The 19292-nt window shown below is 48.2% G+C and overlaps 1 protein-coding gene across 1 annotated transcript in view; it reads left to right on the top strand.

The window, feature by feature from the left end:
- Positions 1-16910: 16910 nt before the first annotated feature.
- The window catches only part of LOC126253097 (ecdysone receptor), a 95410-nt gene continuing 93028 nt past the window's right edge, over positions 16911-19292 (top strand). Inside the window, exon 1 of the mRNA XM_049954204.1 lies at positions 16911-16990. Coding sequence (XP_049810161.1) covers positions 16912-16990 — 79 coding nt within the window. The 5' untranslated portion in view covers position 16911. The remainder of the gene's footprint in view (positions 16991-19292) is intronic.

The following is a 19292-nucleotide window of genomic DNA, read 5'->3' on the forward strand; positions in this document are numbered from 1 at the left end:
CCTGCACGGCGCCAAACACGCATACGACCATCATTGGCACCAAGGCAGAAGCGACTCTCATCGCTGAAGACGACACGTCTCCATTCGTCCCTCCATTCACGCCTGTCGCGACACCACTGGAGGCGGGCTGCACGATGTTGGGGCGTGAGCGGAAGACGGCCTAACGGTGTGCGGGACCGTAGCCCAGCTTCATGGAGACGGTTGCGAATGGTCCTCGCCGATACCCCAGGAGCAACAGTGTCCCGAATTTGCTGGGAAGTGGCGGTGCGGTCCCCTACGGCACTGCGTAGGATCCTACGGTCTTGGCGTGCATCCGTGCGTCGCTGCGGTCCGGTCCCAGGTCGACGGGCACGTGCACCTTCCGCCGACCACTGGCGACAACATCGATGTACTGTGGAGACCTCACGCCCCACGTGTTGAGCAATTCGGCGGTACGTCCACCCGGCCTCCCGCATGCCCACTATACGCCCTCGCTCAAAGTCCGTCAACTGCACATACGGTTCACGTCCACGCTGTCGCGGCGTGCTACCAGTGTTAAAGACTGCGATGGAGCTCCGTATGCCACGGCAAACTGGCTGACACTGACGGCGGCGGTGCACAAATGCTGCGCAGCTAGCGCCATTCGACGGCCAACACCGCGGTTCCTGGTGTGTCCGCTGTGCCGTGCGTGTGATCATTGCTTGTACAGCCCTCTCGCAGTGTCCGGAGCAAGTATGGTGGGTCTGACACACCGGTGTCAATGTGTTCTTTTTTCCATTTCCAGGAGTGTATATCGTCGCCACATATCGGAATTTCACGAAACAAAGGATAGGGGCTGAAGCGGAAATATTCTACGATTTTCCACAGCAAATTCTGCATTTTTTCAGCCGAAATGGTCGAGAAAAAAAGTGTTGCGTTGCTTAGTAAACACCCCTCGTATTAACAAAGTCGTCACGTTATCACTACCCGACTTACTTTGCTTTTCCTTACACCAAGTTTACGCCTGCAATGGCGGTCACCGTGGCCACGGAAGGATAGTTGCGTTGCCGCGGAGTTTTGCAAGAGGCGGCGGTCGCTGGCGGAGGGTTCAATGCCACGGAAACAGCGAACGTGAGCGCGCTCCTCGAGTACGGCGCGCCCACGGTCTGCGCATGCGCGCTGCGTCGAGGACACAGTGACCCAGCCAGCCAGCTTGGCCGGCGTCCACCGCGCAACTCTGCGGCGCTCTTCCAGCCAGACACGCTGTGCTCCACAACTTAATGCGAATAAGCGTCTCTCCAGCAGAAAGTATTCACCATTTCCACAAGCCACTGCCAAGAGTAGGGCGTCCGAAAGCCTGACGTACCTAAACAAGGGAATATTTAATACAGTTGGCAATGTATGAACTCGTTTCCACATTTTTGGCGATCGAGTTACGTCAAGACGAGTGACTGTAGACGGTAAGAGGCTTTATAGAATAATTTGCGGATGAGAATAAAACCAAACCGAGAATGTATGCTGATAACTGAAATGACTCACGTACGCCTCTTATTTCTTACTGTATGATAACTGACCACCTCTATGACTGCAGCCGGCCGGAGTGGCCGTGCGGTTCTGGGCGCTACAGTCTGGAACCGGGCGACCGCTACGGTCGTAGGTTCAAATCCTGCCTCGGGCATGGATGTGTGTGATGTCCTTAGGTTAGTTAGGTTTAATTAGTTCTAAGTTCTAGGCGACTGATTACCTCAGAAGTTAAGTCGCATAGTGCTCAGAGCCATTTTTTATGACTGCAGAATTAATTATTTCTCATTGCAAGACTGTGCAGAAAAAAATTGAAAAATATGAATATGTACTTGACTAAATAGTTGTCTTTAGTTATCAGTAGCATGCCTAAACCAATACTATTTCAGTTTCACCTGTGCCAGACTTTCCATAATCATCGTAGAAGTTAGCAAATTACAAGACCTGGTACCCTCAGTTAACTACATTGGCCGCCCTATCTGGAGCCTCATACTGAAAGATGAAAAAGCTGTGAGTAGCTGAAAGTACCTTAATAGATCAAGATATAAAGCTGGGAGATCCAAGATTAACATCGAGGAATGATTTTCCTTTGCTGATCAATTTTTCGCACAGAGCGCCTACTTATGACAACACTAAAAAGACGTTATTTTGATAAATAATGATGTAATGTTATCTAAGAAACACATCTTGTCCGCAGTAGTGTCATTTTTCAAATTACCACTTCAGCATAATTTATGCATTTGTACAATGATGAGCCAAAACATTATGACCACCTGCTTAGTAGCTTGTTTGCCCATCTTTGGAATGAAATACTACACTGATTCTGCGTATCAAGGATCCGACAGTCTGTCGGTATGTTTGAGGAGATATGTGGCATTAGACGTCTACGCACAGTATTATTTATGTAATTCACATAAATAACGGGTCGCTGATTTGCGTTCACGGTGAAGGACCCCGATAGCGACCCAGATGGGTTTCATAGGGTCTTCATACCAGTACACGTACATCCGTTCGATACAATTTGAAACGAGACTCGTCCGACCGGGCAACATGTTTCCACTCATAGACAGTCCAATGTCGGTGTTGACGGGCTCAGGAGAGGCGCAAAGCTTTGTGTCGTGCAGTCATCAAGGGTACACTAGTGGGCCTTCGGCTCCGAAAGTCCATATCAATGATGTTTCCTTGAATGATTCGTACGGTGACTCGTGGTGATGGCCCAGCAATGAAATCTGCAGCAAATTGCGGAAGGGTTGCACTTCTATCGCGGTGAACGATTATCTTCAGTCGTCGTTGATCCCGTTCTTGCAGGATCGGAGATTGATGTTTTACCGGATTCCTGATATTCTCTGTACACTCGTGAAATGGTCGTAAGGGAAAATCGCCATTTCATCGCTACCTCGGAGATGCTGTGTCACATTGCTCGTTCGCCGACTATAATACCAAGTTCAAACTCACTTAAATCTTGATAACCTGCCACTGTAGCAAAAGTAACCAATCTAACAACTGCGCCAGACAATTGGCTTATACAGGAGTTGCCGACCGCAGAGCCGTATTCTGCCTATACCAGTTTCTTTGGCGCTTCAGTAAGCTTCGTAAGCTGTGGAGCCCATGATCTGAATGTAAAATACGACTTATATCTTGATCGTAAATTGTTATTAAATGGCTCTGAGCACTATGGGACTCAACTGCTGAGGTTATTAGTCCCCTAGAACTTAGAACTAGTTAAACCTAACTAACCTAAGGACATCACAAACATCCATGCCCGAGGCAGGATTCGAACCTGCGACCGTAGCGGTCTTGCGGTTCCAGACTGCAGCGCCTTTAACCGCACGGCCACTTCGGCCGGCAAATTGTTATTAAGATTATCACTTTCGATAGTTAAGCGTTCTTCAGTTACAAGAAAGTCTTACTGACGACAGGTTACACTTCCCAAGTAGTGCATACATGTTCAAGACACACCACTTGGTAGGCTGTGTTATGTATTGTAACTAGTTTGAGTACTCGAAGATGATTTTTTTCTCAGTTTGAATTATAATTTCCGTTCAGAACGAAGAAGATGTATATTTCGCTTTATTTTGGCCACCCTTCGTGTAAATTATGTTGCTCGTCATAGGTAAGTGACTGTTAGCAGTTTAGCATCATATTTGCTCATAAAATGCCACTGCCTACGTTGGATATTTATACCGTTAAATTTCAATGTAGTATTTGGATTTTAGTTCAGTTTGTTAGTACATCAAGGCAGATCACGGGTTTCTGAAGAAATGACAAAAATTACTTTCTTATCCGGTATTGGATAATATACGCGCATGAGAGATCGTTATCTAAGAACGTACCGTTAGATGACTTTCATATGCAAACGGGGTGAGTAAATTTTGTGATAAGTTGCAACCGAAATAAGAAAAAAGTTCCGTTTTTGTAGAATACACCACGCTCACGCCTAGGGAATTGGTGACGAATTTAGAAAATTATGGTCGCCTTCCTGAAATGCGATAACGGGAGCAGCACGGATGGACTGACTTTGGCAGGGAATATGTGTTGTGGAAAAATACTTACATGTGCAGGAGGTTTATTAACTTAAAAAACGTTTGTAGTTTACAGTCAGAGAGATATTGGGGTGGTTCGTGTGTGTACACAGCTGGTCTCAATAAAATACACGTGCCAAAAGCGGCACCCTGACCGGCTTGTTTATGTCTCAGAGCTCCGAGCACGGCTGCGGCACCGTTGTGTGCTAACTGCTTTGTCTGCTTTCCCTGACGACTTTCCCTTCGTTCAGCTGTCGAGGAGTTCCTTTCAGAGCTATTTGAACCTATTTCTCCCCACTTCCTCTTATACAGGATCAATTTTGCTTCTCTCTCTCTCTCTCTCTCTCTCTCCTCCTCCTCCTCCTCCTCCTCCTCCTCCTCCTCCCCATTTAATGATGAAAGGAAAAAAAAAAGTTTATGGCTTACTATATCGTCGCACTTCATACAGTAAAACTGCCGCATCAAGCAGTTAATTTTTAATTTATAACGTCGTTACTACTAACTGTATTCGCGACGCATTTTGCACACAGTATTCATATACACCACTGAATTTACCTGCAAAATTATATCACTGTACGACACATAATTCAGGAGATGTGACGTTATAAATGTTGAACTGCGTCGAATCGAAAATGCAGGCCAAAATTCAACAGGATTACATTTGAACTATGTGTACAAATATGTGTGAAATATGTAAATTGCACGTGAAATATATGTGACATGTGCGTACACGGGCAAAGGCACGTGGGAAAAAAGCTCCTCCTAAATTCCTGTATCGATTTGACCCAAATTTGCTGCACTATCTGGAAAGAAATACTGTCGCATAAGAATCAACAACCTCCTCTTGGGGTAGGTGTGATACCGTGATGAGAGAAAGCGGGAGAACGGGGTGTACAGAGGGACAGAAAGGGGAAGACGGAGATGGACACAAACGAGGCGAGGAGCAAATGGACAGAGAGAGGAGTAGGGGGAAATGTACAGAAATGGAAGAGGAGGACCTGGAGAGAGAGAGAGAGAGAGAGAGAGAGAGAGAGAGAGAGAGAGAGGGGGGAAGGGGGTAGGGGGGGGGAGGAGAGGAGATGGACTAATAGAAGACTGGAATAAATGCATATCCGGACTATGCCGAATCGTGAGCTAGTCTGTGTGAATAAAATGCAGATTGGGAGCTGTGAATCTTGAACGGTCCATATCTCTTCAGGTATTGTTTTTCGGATACACTATTATATGAACTTCGTATCTAATTTTAAGCAGGAATATGCAATAGGTTTTTTCTTTTTTAAAAACACGCTGTATAATCTCCGACGCAGGCTTTTCGCCAGTGCGCCACCGGCAATGCAGTGTGAACCTTTTGCCAAAGCCTGTCCCTCGTACTGGCGACACGTCAGAAAGTCATGTAACGAACGTCGGTCGACGATCTCGAGAGGGAAACCAACAGCCATTATGTGAGCTGAGTATTTGTTCCAGCTTCATAATTAGTCCGTTGGCCTTAATGCCAGTGTTACCGTTGTGGTGATTGCGCTGACGCAACGCGTTGCAGAAGCATGCGTGCAGGAGGAGGCTGTGCATAATGCTGTGCGCGGCGAGGCGAGGCGCGGCCGGCGAGATCAGGTGAGCCGCGGCCTCGGTAACCCAGTGAGGCCGGGCTGCATGCAGGTAGGAGGAATGCACCCGGCGCGGCCGACGGGTTTTTTGTGGCCGCTATTGAAATGTTGCCCCCCTGGCCGCCCCGCCCGGGCCCAGCGCCGGGTGGGGACCGCCGACAGATCTAAATTTATGCTGATCGCCCCGGACGCCTACCTGCTCCCCTCGCGCCCAGCTTTGTAGGAAGAGGGCGCCTCTGCCGGACAGTGGACGTCCTCTCCGTGCTGCTGCTGCTGCTGCTGCTGCTGCTGCCGGCTCGCCCCGGGCACTGCGTCCCGAGGGAGCAATTTACCTGCCATCTGCGCTCCGTTCTCACAGCAGCCCAGCAGCCTCTGGTGGATAGCCCGTTAGTCTCCCACGTGCAGATCCGTGCACTCGCTAAATTCGGACCAGTGGAACAGAATTTCTTTTTGTGTCTATGCATATGAACGCTGTGGAGACAGCTTACCAGCCACAGATCCAGGAGACGGGTTCTGGGATGGTGGGGGAATTAACTTGCTTCTCTCCCCTAATACATAGCCCGACAAGAAAAGAGAAGATCCCAGAGGACATGGTCGGGTGTCAGTGTAACTTCGTACACGTAAACACACCATACACACCACCAGTGGCATTGTAATCATCTGGGACAGGTAGAATGGCCTCCAGACTGCACTAGCGTTGTTCGTGTTTAGAGTTGTTCATGCCCCTTGTATACCCTACCAGGGCGGTACAGCGTCATACGTTGAATTACCACTGTGACGAGCTCGGAGATGCCGTGTACACGTATGGGACCGCGTTATCGGCACCTGATAAGGTTCTAAAGGAGTCTTATTGAGCGTCTCCATGTGGCCGGCTGTTCGAATCGTGCAGTATTCAAGTTTTTGGTGCATTCGGACGTGGCAGTGGTCCAATATTTGACTGTATGGGAACGTGAGGGGAGGCGTCCAGTCGTCAAGGTTCCGGTCGAGCAGAACTGACCACCACAGGGGATGACCGCCGTTATTGTGCACCAAGTGCCGCGCGACATTAGCCGAGCGGTCTAGGGCGCTGCAGTCACGGACTGTGCGGCTAGTCCTGGCGGAGGTTCGAGTCCTCCCTCGGGCATGGATGTGTGTGTGTTTGTCCTTAGGATAATTTAGGTTAAGTAGTGTGTAAGCTTACGGACTGGTGACCTTAGCAGTTAAGTCCCGTAAGATTTCACACACATTTGAACATTATTTTTGTGTCCACCGAGTACATCACAACCCCGTGATATTTGCGCCTGCCACCAGAGAGCAAGTAATGGACTCCCTGCCGCATTCTGTCACCCAGCGGTATTGGTCGGATACTAGCAGCGGCCAGACTCGTCTCAAGCGTAGGCTGGCGGTAGCGCAATTCACAAACGGTTTGCATTTAGGGAAGCGTGGACTGCTCATGAATGGCGCCGCCATGTGTTGACCTAAGAATCACGGTCTTTTTCTACCACGGATGACCATCGTCCTCGAGCCTGGCGGCGACTTAGGGAGAGGTCCAATTCTTTCAGCGTTTTCGAGAGGCACAGCGCTTTTACCGCTAGCATCCTGGCATGGGGAGCTATCGGGTATGAATTCAGATCACGGCTGGTAGAGATGAGAGAACAGTGATGGTAAAATGGTACGTCACGGATGTCTTGCTTCCTCGTTTATTATGTCTCGTGCGACAGTTCCGTGGTGCCACTTTGTAACTGGACAATGCTCATCCACAAATGGCACACGTCTCTGTGAACTGCTTGCATGATGTTGAGCGACTCCTGTGAGCAGCAAGATCCCCAGATCTTCGCCTGATAGAACATGTGTGCGACCAGCTCGATACTCAACTGCGTCCCAGTGCCGGTATCGATGATATTGAGGTCCAGCCGCAACAGTTGTGGGCCAGCTTCCTTAGGAGAGGATTCTACCTGCCCTGTGACAGCCTTTCCAAGCGAATCAGTTCATGCGTTCAGGTCATAGGGAGTGGAACATGATGCTGATAAGTGGGCTCATAGTATCAACTTCTAAAATTTGACTATTTTGTAATGACTGGCGTATCATCATATACCCTCCTCCCCTGCTAGGGCCTTGTAATTTTCTAGAATTCCTTGCTACTCGTAAAATCTTTCCGTGCTACATTTTTCCCCAAGACTTGTCTACGAATGTTGGAAACCCATATGTGCAAAAATATAGGCAATTTTTATTAAAATGTTGCTGGTGGTGAGGGGGGGGGGAGGTGCTTATGACTTCGAAGGCCCTTTCCCCTTTTCGATTCGTACCTGCTGCTTACAAAAGAAGAAACTCTTAACATATGGTTACAGTGCGAAGTACCCTATACCACGCACTTCATAGCACTTTGCAGAGTTTGTATGTAGTTGTATAAGTACTCCTGCTCAGCCCTAAATACTGTTGTCTCACTAAACAATTGGCACAAGAACATGGTACCGGTTTAAGTAGTAATTAGTAATTCGGCGACGTTCTTGTATCCAAGTTCGGAAGATTGCTTGAGCAGAATCGCGCAAAGCTGTATAGTTTTAAAAGACCGATCTAGACTGAAAGTTACATTAACTAGTACCAGTGATCGCGAACTCGTATAACTTATTGACAAAAGTACAAATTTAGGCAAAACTCGCCAGCGCGAAATCGAAGCAGCTGTCTCGTAAGATGGGGAAGAGCGCCAGTGGGCAACGCGTACGTAGCTGCAACCGCATCGCTTCAGTCGTAAGGCGAAGCTCACTTCGGAATGCGTACAGAAGTCTCCTCCGTCAGAGTCTTCCTTTTTTTTCTTTTCCTTGCCGGCCAGTCGGTAATTATGCAGCTCCCTAGAGGTGGAGGCGATTATCCCTAATTTAAATTTCATGATCGGCCCTGTTATCACCACCTCGGCGAGCCATACAAGGAGTAGGAGGGAGGATGGGCGAAAGGGTAGGAGATCCGTGGGTAGCCGGCGCGCGGGCTCGGTAATGAACAGAAGGGAAAAGCCACTTCATTTGGACCGTCGTGCACCAGCGCATGAATTGCTCTCCCTTTTCCTAATGAGATACAGACAAGAATAAATGCATGTGTGCCTCTGCGAGGAGAAGGGGGCCGGGGGAGGGGGGGGGGAGAGAAAATGAAAACTACGTGTGTGGGAGGTGACCGGGAGGCCCAATCAGTACTTTGCCAGACATTATCTTGCCCTCAAAGTGTGACCATTTACGTTCAGCAAAAATTTTCCCACTAATTTCAACAGACGTGTACAAAGATAAAGTAGGAATGGGAGAGGTGGGGGGGGGGGGGATAAGAAGAGTAAAACAGCTGTTTCACAGAGATTAAAATTTATTTGTTTCCGGTATTTATGAAATGGCAACGTTTATAAACTTCTGGAATGCCATTGTGATGTAGATGAACTAATGCTGTAACTGTGCGATTGCCATCAGAGGTGAATGACGAGTACAGTGCTAAGTGAAGCCGAAGACTAACGGAGATGGTGTTACGGAACGACTGATGGTTCATAGTAACCAGTACACCTTATATTTCGGAGAACTTAACGTAATTAAGCCAATATGTGACTTCTTTAATGCTCGTCGTGCTTTTTTTTGTAAGATTATTCCTTCCTGTTCAACGGTAGCCTCGGACCGCCGTGTCAGTCCCAGCCGATACGCGTCACTGTATGCGCAAGTGGACGGGGATGTGGTCAGCACATCGCACTTCAGTTCATCGTCAGCTTTCGTGACCGGAGTCGCAATTTTTCAATCAAGTAACTCCTCAGCTGGCCTCACAAGGGCTGTGAATCAGTCGGTACTGTTGGGCTTTCGGAGGCCTGTTCGGACGAAGTTTGTTTGTTTTATTCCTCCCCACATCAGTGAATATCTTTCGTAAGTATTGCAGATACCTCGCGTACGTACGGAGATATATGAACGCCAGATGTAGTTTCTTCTAGCTTTACTAGGCAGAAGGGAATTTCCAATTTCTCGATGGCCATTTTATTTTCTGAATTATATCCGTGACAGACACAGTCGCCCAACATCACATCGTGTTCGTAGTTACACAGAGTAATCCGGCCTTCAGAAAGATTAAGTGTTACACTGTCTAAATACTTATGACACGGATGGACAACAGTCCCTGAAACCTGTAACCTTGAGATAGTAAATCAGCGCAACTCACTCCATACTGAAGAGTATCTTCAGTTTCAAAGCATCTGAGATGCGGCGTTAGAAAATAATTCTGAAAAGGAAGTGGGCTGATAAGAAATGAGATTCTTTGCAAAATCGGTGAGGAGAGAAATATGTGGGGAAAATAAAGAGAAGAAGGGACAGGATGATGATACATCCGTGGTACTACAGAGGGAGAATATAAAAGCTTGTCGAGAAGTAGTTTCGGACCCCCTTTGTGTGTGTGTGTGTGTGTGTGTGTGTGTGTGTGTGTGTGAGAGAGAGAGAGAGAGAGAGAGAGAGAGAGAGAGAGAGAGAGAGAGAGAGAGAGAGTCAGAGAGCGGGTGGACATTATAAAGTGACTGTGTAACTTGAAACACGTGCTAAACTTGCTGTACGTTATTTTAATAATGTACGAAGAGAAAGTAATTACATAAGCAAAAATGGAGTACACTGTTGCCCGCAGGAAGGCTTGAACTCCGCTAACAGATGGTAGAAGGAATATTAGGGCTGAATGACCCGTCAGTGACATGAAGTCCTAAGGCTGGAAAATTTTAGCGAAATGCAGGAAGGCCTGCAGAGAACCGACCCTCGCGTGTAATGTTTTGCGCACAAATAGGCGGAAAGACCCAATACTGTACGATTATGCGATTGCAGAACAATCACTGAAAGCTTTCACGTCCATAAAATATCTAGGAAAAGCGTACGGGGCGATTTAAAGTCGAACGAACACAGAAAACTTATGGCAGGTAAGGCGGATGGCAGACTGAGATTCATTGGAGGAATTCTCAGGAAGCGCTCTCCATCTACAAAAGAGGTAGCGTACAAAACCCTCGTTTGACCGATACTTAAATGTTGCTGGTCAGTCTGCGCTCCATTCCACACAGGACTGATGGAAAAAATAGAGAAGATCCAAAGAAGAGAAGCCCGTTTCGTCACGGGCCCACTTAGTAAGCGCGAAATCATCAAGGACATGCTCAGCCAACTCCAGTGCCAGACGTTGCAAAACGAGCCGTTCTGCATCACCGTCTGGTTTATTGTTGAAATTCCGAGAGCGTACGTACCTAGAAGAGTCAGTCAATGTATTACCTCTTCCTAAGTATATCTCGGAAAAAGACCATGAAGATAAAAGAGCACACGCAGAGGCTTAGCAGCAATCATCATTCCCGCGAGCCATTCGCAACTGAAACAAAGGCGGAAGTCATAGTGGCACACAAAGTGCACTCCGCCACACACCGTAAGGTAGTTTGATGTAGTATATCTACAGTTTTAGATTGGGGGGGGGGGTGAGAGGGGGGGAGGAGAAGGAGGAGGAGGGCGGCGGGAAGTATTAAGTGATCTCTTGAAAGGAACATTCGCCTTTAGTTTGAATGGTTTGACCAACATATATAAATCCCACTGCATCTCAGTGTGTTTTAGTGAGTTTCTGTAAGCACCACCTCACTCGATAGGCGGAAGCGGTTTAACTGAAGGATATTAGGGTTTATCGTCCCGTCGATGGCGAGCTCGTTATCGACAGAGCGCAATCTCTGATTGGAGAAGGGAACTGGACATGCCCTCTCAAACGGACGATGTCGGACCGACAGCGATTTCAATCACCCCCCACCTGAATACCCGAAAGAAATGCGTATCTGACGCGAGGTGCTCAGTTACCTGAAACCGAGGCACTCATTGAAAGCGTCGCAAAGTGTTTTAAGCTCGAAACTTTTGATTGCATTGTCGAGAAGCCTGTTAGCTGCCTTGATGGCGTGATGCATAACAGTGTCTTCGTCACGCGTCTTCGGCGTCCTCGTTATCTTCTCGCTTAAATGGAACTAGCGTAATCTCTGTACCTGCGGCACCGGCAAGCTGCATTCCGACTAATTGCCGCTTCTCAGCTAAAAAGGAACGGATTCCGGGAAGGGTTCGGCGCGCGATCCACACTGCTGTATCAATTAAGGGCAGGTCGGCTGGCCGCATTGCTAGTAATGGGGCTATTTATACTGCGCAACACCAGGTGACAGGGACAGAGCGGCCATAAGTCGCTGCTTGGAAGGGTGAGGGACTCTTTGTACGTCATTATGGACCGCAGCAGGTACACGGGTACAGAGCGGCTAGCTTAGAAAAAAAAAAAGACTTGCACAGTCGCTGGCGGCACCTGTATTCGCCGCAAAATGATTTTAAGTCCCAAAATCTGGCAAACAGGTTAGTGCCGTTTTCAGCTGTGATGATATCCAATATGGAAAAAATATCGCCAAGGAGCGAAAATTGGTAATTGATTGTGAATAATAAAAAGTGCGCTGTCATTCACGTGAGTACCAAAATTAATTCTGCTACATTTCTCTTACACTGTAGATTATACACCTTTAAAGCTTGTCGAATTAGCTATATATCTAGGAATTACAGCTACGAACAACTTAAACTGGAATCACCATACAGCCAATGTTGGGGAAGGCGAACCAGATACTGCGTTTTATTGTCATAACCCATAGAATATGCAACAGATCTACTGAAGAAGCTGCCTACACTACGCGTGCCCTTGCGCTGCTAGACTATTGCTTTGCGGTATGGTATCATTACCAGATAGGGCTGTCGGAGGACATGGAAACAGTCCATAGAAGAGTAGTTCGCTTTGTACTATCGCGAAATAGGGGAGAAAGACCATGGATGCGATAATTGAGTTGGAGTGGCAATCATTAAAACAAAGCCATTTTTTTCATTACGGTAAGATCTTTTAACGAAGTTGATACGGAAGGTAGAGAACATAAAAGCAAATATGTTTAGTTATAGTGCATGTGGTCCCTGCCAGCAATTTCTGACGCTAGGGACGATTTACACAGAATGTTGTTTAGCATGCCAATCACAGCAGTGGGATTCACAGGTACTGCTCGAATGCGCGATCATTGGCCTGTATGCACGCAGTACATCGTCGGACCATTGACTGTCGTGTCCGTTCGAAGATTGCTGCCATGTCGGCAGCGCTGCCAACAGCGACGGCACTTCTAGCGACGAGTTCTTCTGTTCCCACAACGGTTTCATACACCAGCTGCTTCGTGTGGCCTCCAGACATGGGAGGTCAGGTGCCCAGGGTGGACAGGCCATAGGGTTACCTAGGCCGATCCAGCGATTCCCGAAGGTGGTTGTCAGGTGATTCCAAATAGCAATGTTGAACTGGGCTCGTGCCCCGTCGCGCTGATAGTGCACCCTTTGCCTAACCGGTACAGCCAGCCATCCGTACACAGAACAGTTTTCAACGTCAGTACACATTCCCAGTCAGCGATACCGACACAGCAGCTTATGTCAGTACCACTAAAAAAATGTTCCCTACCTTCACAAATTGATTTCAGAGACCATATGTTCCATATCGAAATATACACTACTGGCCATTAAAATTGCTACACCAAGAAGAAATGCAGATGAAGAACGGGTATTCATTGGACAAATATATTATACTAGAACTGACATGTGATTACATTTTCACGCAATATGGGAGCATAGATCCTGAGAAATCGGTACCCAGAACAACCACCTCTGGCCGTAATAACGGCCTTGATACGCCTGGGCATTGAGTCAAACAGAGCTTGGATGGCGTGTACAGGTACAGCTGCCGTTGCGGCTTCAACACGATACCACAGTTCATCAAGAGTAGTGACTGGCGTATTGTGATGAGGCAGTTGCTCGGCCACCGTTGACCAGACGTTTTCAATTGGTGAGAGGTCTGGAGAATGTGCTGGCCAGGGCAGCAGTCGAACATTTTCTGTATCCAGAAAGGCCTGTACAGGACCTGCAACATGCGGTCGAGCATTATCCTGCTGAAATGTAGGGTTTCGCAGGGATTGAATGAAGGGTAGAGCCACGGGTCGTAACACATCCGAAATGTAACGTCCACTGTTCAAAGTGCCGTCAATGCGAACAAGAGGTGACCGATACGTGCAACCAATGGCACCCCATACCACCACGCCGGGTGATACGCCAGTATGGCAATAACGAATACACGCTTCCATATGCGTTCGCCGCGATGTCGCCAAACACGGATACGACCATCATGATGCTGTAAACAGAACCTGGATTCATCCAAAAAAATGACGTTTTGCCATTCGTGCACCCAGGTTCGTCATTCAGTACACCATCGCAGGCGCCTCTGTCTGTGATGCAGCGTCAAGGGTAACCGCAGCCGCGGTCTCCGAGCTGATAGTCCATGCTGCTGCAAACGTCGTCGAACTGTTCGTGCAGATGGTTGTTGTCTTGCAAACGTCCCCATATGTTGACTGAGGGATCGAGACCTGGCTGCACGATCCGTTACAGCCATGCGAGTAAGATGTCTTGTCATCTCGACTGCTAGTGATACGAGGCCGTTGGGATCCAGCACGGCGTTCCGTATTACCCTCCTGAACCCACCGGTTGCATATTACGCTAACAGTCATTGCATCTCGACCGACGCTAGCAGCAATGTCGCGATACGATAAATCGCAATCGTGGTAGGCTACAATCCGACCTTTATCAAAGTCGGAAACGTTATGGTACGCATGTCTCCTCCTTACACGAGGCATCACAACAACGTTTCACCAGGCAACGCCGGTCAACTGCTGTTTGTGTATGAGAAATCGGTTGGAAACGTTCCTCATGTCAGCACGTTGTAGGTGTCGCCACCGGCGCCAACCTTGTTTGAATGCTGTGAGAAGCTAATCATTTGCATATCATAGCATCTTCTTCCTGTCGGTTAAATTTTGCGTCTGTAGCACGTCATCTTCGTGGTGTAGCAATTTTAATGGCCAGTAGTGTATTAGTTGTGATGTTCCCTACCTCCTGTATTAATTTGAACGAATAGTTCCGGAACACTGTATGTGCAGTGCTAATCAGCTGGCGACGAGGGCAGAGGGTGGCGCCCCTCCCCGGCGGCGCGTAACACTGGCACAGTTGAGTAGACCGTGGTTGGCAGTGGTGCGGGTCCGGCAGGTACGGCAGACCAGCGGCGGCGGCGGCAGCTGCGGCCGTTTGTCGTCGCGAGCGGCCGGGCCGTTGAACCCTGCGCCGCCTGTTGCTGGTCGCGGCCGGGCGATTGCGCGAGACGAGGCGTCTTCGTGACCGCCGCTTTATCGCCGGCCGCGGATTCAAGGATGCTGCCTATTATCGCAGGCAACGAGGTTGCCTTAATAGATGCGTCACTCGGCGCTGGAAATGGACGGCACGTACTGATACGCCCAGCTGACCGATTCGTAATCTGCAGCCGTTTATTTCCGTTCTAGGGGCGTGTGCTGTATTCTTACACTCCTGTGACGCCAGAAGAGACTTTGTCTTCGTGAATGTGACAGTTTCACCCGGGCGAGTCTATCGACCAAAGCGTGCAAAAATAAATAGACATTCGACACAGGGCAGGGAAAAGTATGAATGCACTGCGTAATACGCACTGCTTGACAAAAAAAGCAAATCACCCAGAAGGGAAATAGGATACGAAATGAAACTTCACGGGTTGACAGGATATGTTACGTCACTTCAGTCATAACAAAATCGAGTGAATTTTACAAAGATCGTGATGATATGTGCCCACTTATCATTTCGACGTTGCGCACCGTCGGGTCTGTATGCATCCAAATGATTCGGTCGGGAACGGTGTCATATAAAACCGTTGTGTTCTCTCCTGAAGCTTGCTGGTCCACAGCTTTTGTAACTGGTCCTTGAGATCGCGGATACGTGCACTGGCCACGGGAGTCCCTCACCATCAGTCAGACAGTTGTTAGACGCCCATGTCGTGTGTGGGTGAGTGCTGTCGTGTTCTAAAATGACACCGCAGTACTTTCCACGAGAGGCAACATATGAGTACACAGGATGTCCGTGATATACCGCCGTGCCGTCAGGATTGCCTCAATCACTACCACTCGTGACACGCAACCGTGGCCGATGTTATATAGAGCCTGCGACAACACACACTTAGTGCATGTGATGTCGAGACGTTGGTTCCACGCCAGGGAAGGTTGTACTTGGAATCCCGCTGTAATCTTCGAAATAATGTAGGTTTAAGTCTATACGGCGCGTATTCGGAAAGTAACGTACGATGAGGCGCGAAATGGAAACCACTGTGAAAATCCGATGGAACTTTGCAGAGATGTGTGTGCCTATCGATCGCTTCACGTAGCTCTTTTCAGTTTAGAGCGCGAAGTGGTGACGTAGAAATGCCTAAAACAACAGTGTCTCGCTGTAAGTATGTGCCGGCCGCTGTGGCCGAGCGGTTCTAGGCGCTTGTCTGGAACCGCCCGACCGCTACGGTCGCATGTCCGAATCCTGCCTCGGGCGTGACGTCTCTTGTAGGACGATCTTTAACTCTCGCAATACCCGGGGTGGGGGTCCTTTTTGCACACCTTTTGAAAATATAGAAATAAAGTCTGGTACTTTATATTTTCAAAATTTGAAAAAACTATATTTACTGTTTATGATGATTTTTTATATCAGATTCCGTAACTGTTTTAAATTTTTCGATAAAACTTATCCAAAAAATTATTATTAGTGAACGTGACTTTTCAGAACAAATTTGATCTTCATATTTTCAGGTTCAGGTCCCATGTTACACATCTATATTACTTTAAAAGGTATGTTGTGAGTGAAAAGGAACAATTATGAATTTTTTTTTTTTTTGTTGGACATAAAGTACCCTTTCACTCAGTGTAAACATTACGGAAAATGCGTTGGCGTTGCTAAGATAGAGCTAAAAGATATTTTGCGGATTTGCACCCTGCTTATAGATCAGAACCTTTTTAAGAAGGATGTTTTTACTAAAAGTTAAACACATTAAACGAATTTTTTTCAGTTTTTTGATGGTGTGCACAAAGTACCCTCCCTCCCCCCTCTTAGTATTACACGTTATGGAAAACGCGTTGGTATTCTAGGGTTAAAGAGTGAAGTAGAGGTAAAGGATACAGTTGTTGGTGAAAAGAGGTTACAGCGAAAGCGATTCCGATGGAGACCCTCTAATCAGTAGCAGCCGTCCGTTCTCTTTGTTTTGATTTGCACACGCGCCAGCGGCCTGTCGCGCTGGCGCAGCGTAAAACTGGGCCAAAATGCGGCCGCCGCCGCCGCCGCCGCCGGCAGTAGGCGCGCCGCGAGCGATAAGCGAGTGGAAAATTTGCCGGCGCGCTGCCAGGGGGCAGGGCGGTCGCCCGCGGCCGGCGGCGCTGTGCGCCAGTAGCGCGGCGACCCATGCGCGAGCGTCGGCCGGCCTGTCCCTGCTGCTGGTGCTGCTGCGTCCCGCACGCTTGGCACTGCTGCCCCACGCCAGGTACGTGGCACCAGCCGAGTCTCCACCACTAGGTCAGAAAAGTACAATTTACATTTAAGAGGGCCACTTAAAGGTCGCTCGTGGCCGGTAACACTTAACAACTGCGGGACCACTATTAAGAAATATACAGTATCTTTTTAAATGCACTGTTTTACTCCCGTTTGACACGTGGAAGTAGCGTGTAATAAAAATAAGTTATACTAATTTAATCACAAACAGATTTTCCAACCACTGTTGAGCAACTCCATAATCAACAGTGAAACTTGCTGACCGCTCTCGAACTCGTGACCTTTGCCTTTCGCGGGCATTTACCCTACCGATTGAGATTCCCAAGCGCGGCTCACGACCCCTCTGCTCCTAGGAGAGCTTCTGTGAACTTTGCAAGGCAGGAGGGACTGACGTAAGTAAAGCTATGAGGACGGGTCGCGAGTCGTGCTTGGGCAGCTCAGTCGGTAGAGCACTTGCCCGCGAAAGCCAAAGGTCTCGAGTTCGAGTCTCGATCAGGGACAAAGTTAAATCTGCCTGGAAGTTTAATATTGGCGCACACTCCGCTTCGGAGTGAAAATCTCTTTCTGTAATCATCGTCGTTCGAACACTACAACTACGTGTCACAGCTGCGTCTTACTCGGTCCATTTATGTAACAAGAAAAGAAAATATTTCGAATAATAATTCTGTCACATTATAAAGTTTAGATCTCTGGATACAAGAAACATTTCACGAAACACACTTGGGGTTGTGACACGCACTGAAACGTTGGAAAAGCGTAATCTCCTTCGCCCTTGGCGCCGGAAGGAGGGAACTTATGGTTCAAATGGCTCTGAGCACTATAGGACTTAACTTCTGAGGTCATCAGTCCCCTAGAACTTAGAACTACTTAAACCTAACTAACCTAAGGACATCACACACATCCATGCCCAAGGCAGGATTCGAACCTGCGACCGTACCGATCGCGCGGTTCCATACTGTAACGCCCAGAACCGCTCGGCCACTCCGGCCGGCGAGGGAACTTAATACTGTAACATTCAGAGGGAGAAAATGATCTCACCGGCATATCTGAATGCGTTACACAACAGAAGATCCATGGAAACTTTACAGAATTGTGTTGAAACGTGGTAGGCAGATATAACGTACTGTCAGTACACACACTGCCTGAATAAATTAGTAAAAGGAACGTAAAACAAGATAGGAAAACCAAAACTAAGTGACCTAAACAGTAGCTAACTTTACGCTAGCTAATCGAAAGTATCCAGACAATCCTATGGAATGCGGAATTGACTATTAGATAGGCGGACCAGCCAGTGTAAAGAGGAGGCGAAGAGTGTTGTGTTATCAGTAGAGGAGCAGTAACAGCAGAGTGAGCAGAGCTGAGTAACGGCGAACGTGTCACCTGAGTAACAAACTCCTCAGGGACGTTCCAACTCTTCTAAAGCCTCCCAAGGTGACTGTTGATGATGTGATTCTGAGTGGGAACGCGAAGGAACTAACAAGACCAGGTAGACATCATGTGCTGAGGGGCAGGGACCGTCGAGCGTTGGCGAGGATGGTTGTAGAAACTAGCATTAAATTAGCGGAACGTCCGGCTCCTTAGCTGAGCGAGCGATCAGTGCGTCTTGACTGCCTTGCAGCGAGCCCAGTTTCGATTCCCGGCAGGATCGGCGTTGTTCTCCCTCGGGGGACCGGGCGTTGTGTTGTTCTCATCCTAATTTCGTCATCATCGACACGCAAGTCGCCCAATGTGACGTCAGGTGAAATAACTGACAGCTCGGGACTGAACTTCCCCAGGCGGGGATGCCCGGCCATCAATGCCTTACGATCATTTATTATTTTTTCCCATTTTTTTCAGGGTATGGAACTACTCACGAGTTTCAAAGTGCTACCAGCCATCCGTCGAGCACAGTGACTGTGTGTAGGGAGAATCGGTTACATTGGTCGAACAGCTTCTCATAAGCCACACATTTCAGTGGTCTCTGTCAGGCGACCCTTGAGGTGGTCTAAAGAGCGTCGTCACTGGGAAGTGGATAACTGCAAACGAGTAGTTCCTGTTGATGAATCACGCTCTGCCTTGTGGCAATGCGATGGAAGGGTTTGGATCTGGCGAATGCATGCAGAACGTTTAACTGCCATCATGTGTAGTGCCAACAGCGAAATGCGGTGAAGGAATTGTCGCGCTTTAGGAAACGCTGGAATTGTCGCGCTTTAGGAAACGCTAAATACGGAAAGATATGAACCACCTTTTACAGTTTTGCGTACAGTAGACAAACAGGTCGGAGACGATGATGGTTTAAATCGACGTGACGATGC

This window comes from Schistocerca nitens, chromosome 4 (assembly GCF_023898315.1).
Source record: "Schistocerca nitens isolate TAMUIC-IGC-003100 chromosome 4, iqSchNite1.1, whole genome shotgun sequence".
NCBI classification, from domain to species: domain Eukaryota; kingdom Metazoa; phylum Arthropoda; class Insecta; order Orthoptera; family Acrididae; genus Schistocerca; species Schistocerca nitens.